The 4,191-nt window shown below is 35.1% G+C and overlaps 1 protein-coding gene across 1 annotated transcript in view; it reads left to right on the top strand.

Moving 5' to 3' along the window:
• Window positions 1-4,191, top strand: part of LOC102001831 (selection and upkeep of intraepithelial T-cells protein 10-like) — a 29,632-nt gene that overhangs the window by 23,899 nt on the left and 1,542 nt on the right. The window contains exon 6 of the mRNA XM_013348501.1: window positions 3,049-3,171. Coding sequence (XP_013203955.1) covers window positions 3,049-3,171 — 123 coding nt within the window. The remainder of the gene's footprint in view (window positions 1-3,048; window positions 3,172-4,191) is intronic.

Raw genomic sequence — 4,191 nt, 5'->3', positions numbered from 1 at the left:
TTAATTTCCTTTTCATTTTCTGAGATGACTGAAAGCTGATGTTTGATTCTCTTGGATAAGCGTTTGTAGGCTATTGAAAGTATGTGGTTGTTCTGTAACATAGAGTGTTTATAAGATAGTATCTGAAAATTTAAAAATTTCTTTAATTTCATTGTGGATATAAGTAAGTATTTTATAAGAAAACAACCAATGAAGTCACCAAAACAATCTAATTATTACTTATAAATGGTTTGAACTAATCCAAAAGACAAAATTGTATCAGACATTAGATTCAGATGTATCTTCCTCTGGTTTAACCTGTATTTCAGAATGACTGTCAATGAAACTCATTAAATCTATTTCACTGCAAATCATACAAACCAGCCTCAAATCCTAAACAAATGAATGCAAAGGAAACTTCTCTGCGAGTCAATGGGTAAATAGCAAAACTCTATAAAGAAACTGAAGATAAAATTAACTTCCAGCACTATGAAATATACTAAATGTCCTAAACCAATCTTATTGATTATAGTATATCTTTCTATCCATCTAACACTTATACAGCTATGTAATTTTAACATGATTTTGGCCACCAAGAAAGCAAGAACAATATTTTGAGTAACAGAAAATATGAATACATATGAATCTTTTCTCCCCATCTTTCTTCTTTAATCCATTTTAATTTTCTGTTGATACCCTTATACCCTGATTTTAAAGACCATATCAGGATTAAACAGACTAATTGTAACTCTGAAAACCCTCATAAAAAGGAGTATCATAGAAATGTCCACATTCATCTGAGGAGTCCAAAGTAGTGAACACTGAAATTAGTCTGTAAAAAAAAAAAGATGACATAAAACAGTACATCCTGTGGAATACTGTGAAGAATAGAATTTAGGAGCCAAGAAGATGGCTTATCAATTAAAAGCATTTGTTGCTCTTGAAGAAGGCTGGTTCCTGCATCAGCATCTATATGGTAGACCACAATTCACTATAATTACTGGCTTCTAAAACTCATATGCATAAAATAAAAATAAGTATTTTTTGTTAAAAGATAATAGAATTTAGAAATTATTTTCCCTTAGCAATATTGTAGCTGTTAACTGGTACCAATCTCATGCAAAAATTGAAGACAAAGACAATTGTCAAGCTCTCCCATTGTGTATAGAGGGGCAGTTGTCAAAAGACTTAGAGTTTTCAAAATTAGCAATGATGGTCTAGACTTTCTATATATATTAAGCATATGAAATATACATTTTGTATTTAGAAATGGAAGAATGCACTTAAAATATGGACAATGAAAAAATATGAAATATGAGAATATTTCAAAAGACCAAGTAGAACATCTATATAGATACATTTATACCAACAAAAATAAAATAAAAATAACTCAGTGGAAGCATTAAACAGGAGATCAAATGTAATGAAAAAGAACTGGACTTCAGGACTGGAGAGATGGCTCAGAGGTTAAGAGAACTGGCTGCTCTTCCAGAGGTCCTGAGTTCAATTCCCAGCAACCACATGGTGGCTCACAATCATCTGTACTGACATCTGGTGCCCTCCTCTGGCATGCAGGCAGAGGCAGAATGTTGTATACATAATAAATAAATATATCTTTAAAAAAAAAGAACTGGACTTCAGATATCAGGAAAGATACAGTGTGTACATAGCTACCCACACATGGCACAGGCCCAGATTATGCACCAGTTAGCTCTCATCAGAGAAGCTCCAATTTTCAGTAGGTAACAGTCAACAAGGAGATTACAATGTAGAGCACAAAAGAAGTCTGAATGGTCGTTCCTAAGCAGGATATTTATAGCCCGTCTACTTGCGAAGGCTCATGGATCAATGCAGAAGAAGAGAAGGAAATGTAAGAGCTGCAGGTGGTGGATGACTACAAGGAAACTGTTTTCTCTGCGCAGTTACACACAGCAGTTGAGGCAGCATGCACAAGAACTGTGCAGAACTGGGCCAGATAAAACTGCAGCATAGAGAGGTGGGTTGGGCATGAAGTCACACCCTTAGCTATAGAGGTATTGGTAGCGGATAGCTGCTGGGAGAGGGAGAATCAGTTTCCTTTAAGGCTGTGGACTCTTATATGTTGATCATGCCCCAATGAAGGAACACATCCAATAATATACAGGCAGCACAAACTGTACTAGGTGTGAGTGTGTGTACGTGTGTGAACACGTACGTGTGAGTGCATACGTATACACACATTCACATACACCTCTCTGTGAGAGTACTCTTATTTTTCATAATAAATATCTCTTGGTCACCACAATTTCCTCTATTAGAATGTTCCTTAATGTCTAGAAGATCCTTATCATTGCATCAAATGCTTCCTTTTCTCCTTTGCTTAGCTCTCCTTTTATGTTTTTAGATGACTACTGATCCCAGCTTACTACTTGATTCTATTTCTTACTGTGTTTTCACCTCTCTGTTAAAAATTTCCAACTCAAACTCAAATGAGGTAATTGCAATTGTAATAACCTATTTCAGAACCCATACTTCTCATTCTTAATCTCACACATCACATTTTAATACACCTATCCATTTATTTCTTATGTGGATTGAGATTGACTATGACCTCTCAAATGTTACAATCATGTTCTTGGTATGCAGCGTATTAAAACTGCTGTCTTACTGAGCTGCAATGACAGAGCATGTTGACTTATTCAGCTGCTCACTGCACTAATGTATTTCTTCTCTGCTTTACCTGAGACATCTTGTTTTGGCAGCTCCTAAACCAGAGAATAAAAATAAACCAGAGGGTGCTCTCTTCTTTTTGTGGATAAATGTGTAAAAATAACATTTTACAATTTACATACACGGCTCAAACCAAACTGCACAAACTCTTTGACTCCCTCAAAACTGGAAAGTTATGTCATATAACCTTGGATCGGTGGCCTAAACTGTGTTCTCCAAATGAAGTCTACTGAAAGCCCCCCCTTTTCTCTTTATTATTGACTAGGGTCCTGTGATATGGCTTATTAATTTGTGCATATTCAACTGTCTCTGTTTTATTTATTTAAAAACATGTTTGACATTTCTTTCTCTTTTTCCTAGCTTCTATTTTGGACGATGCATACCCATTGTATAGTAATTGGCTGTGGGATGTATGCATAATATTGGTTGTGATGATGATATTTTTCACTGGACTAATTGTGCTTCTACTTTATAACCTAAAGAGTAAGTGAATCAGTGGGGCGGGAATTCCAAGGATCAGTCTCCTGACTCTACCTAAATCCCCATGAATCTAATCTTTACTTGGTAAAAACTGGAGGAAAGTAGAGGCTTGGATTATTGCTATTTTTCTTTACTTCTATAAGCAGATTGGCCTTGCCAAGAGCTCATTAGGTTAGCAAGTAGGCTAGCCTGTGGAGCACTATTATTGTTAAATTAGTTGAGAGAGGAAGATTGACCTTTCCTGAGGACTTCCTTATGGATTTCACTGTTCCTCTTTTAAGTACTCTCTGTGATGCTAACCTCAGTTAAAGGGAGTTCTATCAGTCTTCTCCTCTGCAGTGCTATTGGTCATTCATCTCTTTATTAGACCAAACAGGTGTTTTAGGCAGGTAAGTAACACAGCTTCTCAGTTTAACAAATGCAACATAAAAGAATACAATGCATCTTTGTAACATTAAACAAATATTCCACAGCATAAATTAATGCAACACATCTTAAAATAGTATTTCTAAACACACACAAACTGTAAATTTTGGCATTTGTTGACATGGGGAGATGAAGAAGAGGAAGAGAGACAGCCATACTTTTCAGAGACTGGCAAGAATCACACCCAGAAGAGAACACTTGTTTTATAAAGTGAATGAGAAAGCCCAGTGTCTGCAAACCATGCTTAGGCATTTGTCCACTATCAGAAAGAAAAATTATTGAACAAAAGGGAAAAGACACAAAAACCTAAAATACTTTAATAAGTTCATTTTTTTATTTAAAACAATATTGGTTGAAGCCATAAGGTAAACATTTTATAAAGGCACAACATTTTATAACGGCCACATAAATTTTAATACAGGTTTTCTTCCAACACATGTTCTAAAAGGAAACAATATATGAGATCCTTTTATTTATTGGTTGATATGGATTTTTTCTAAGAATATTTTCTTCTTCTTCTTCTTCTTCTTCTTCTTCTTCTTCTTCTTCTTCTTCTTCTTCTTCTTCTTCTTCTTCTTCTTCTTCTTCTTCTTCTTC

This window comes from Microtus ochrogaster, chromosome 10 (genome assembly GCF_000317375.1).
Source record: "Microtus ochrogaster isolate Prairie Vole_2 chromosome 10, MicOch1.0, whole genome shotgun sequence".
NCBI classification, from domain to species: Eukaryota; Metazoa; Chordata; class Mammalia; order Rodentia; family Cricetidae; genus Microtus; species Microtus ochrogaster.
This window is presented reverse-complemented; position numbering and strand designations above follow the sequence as displayed.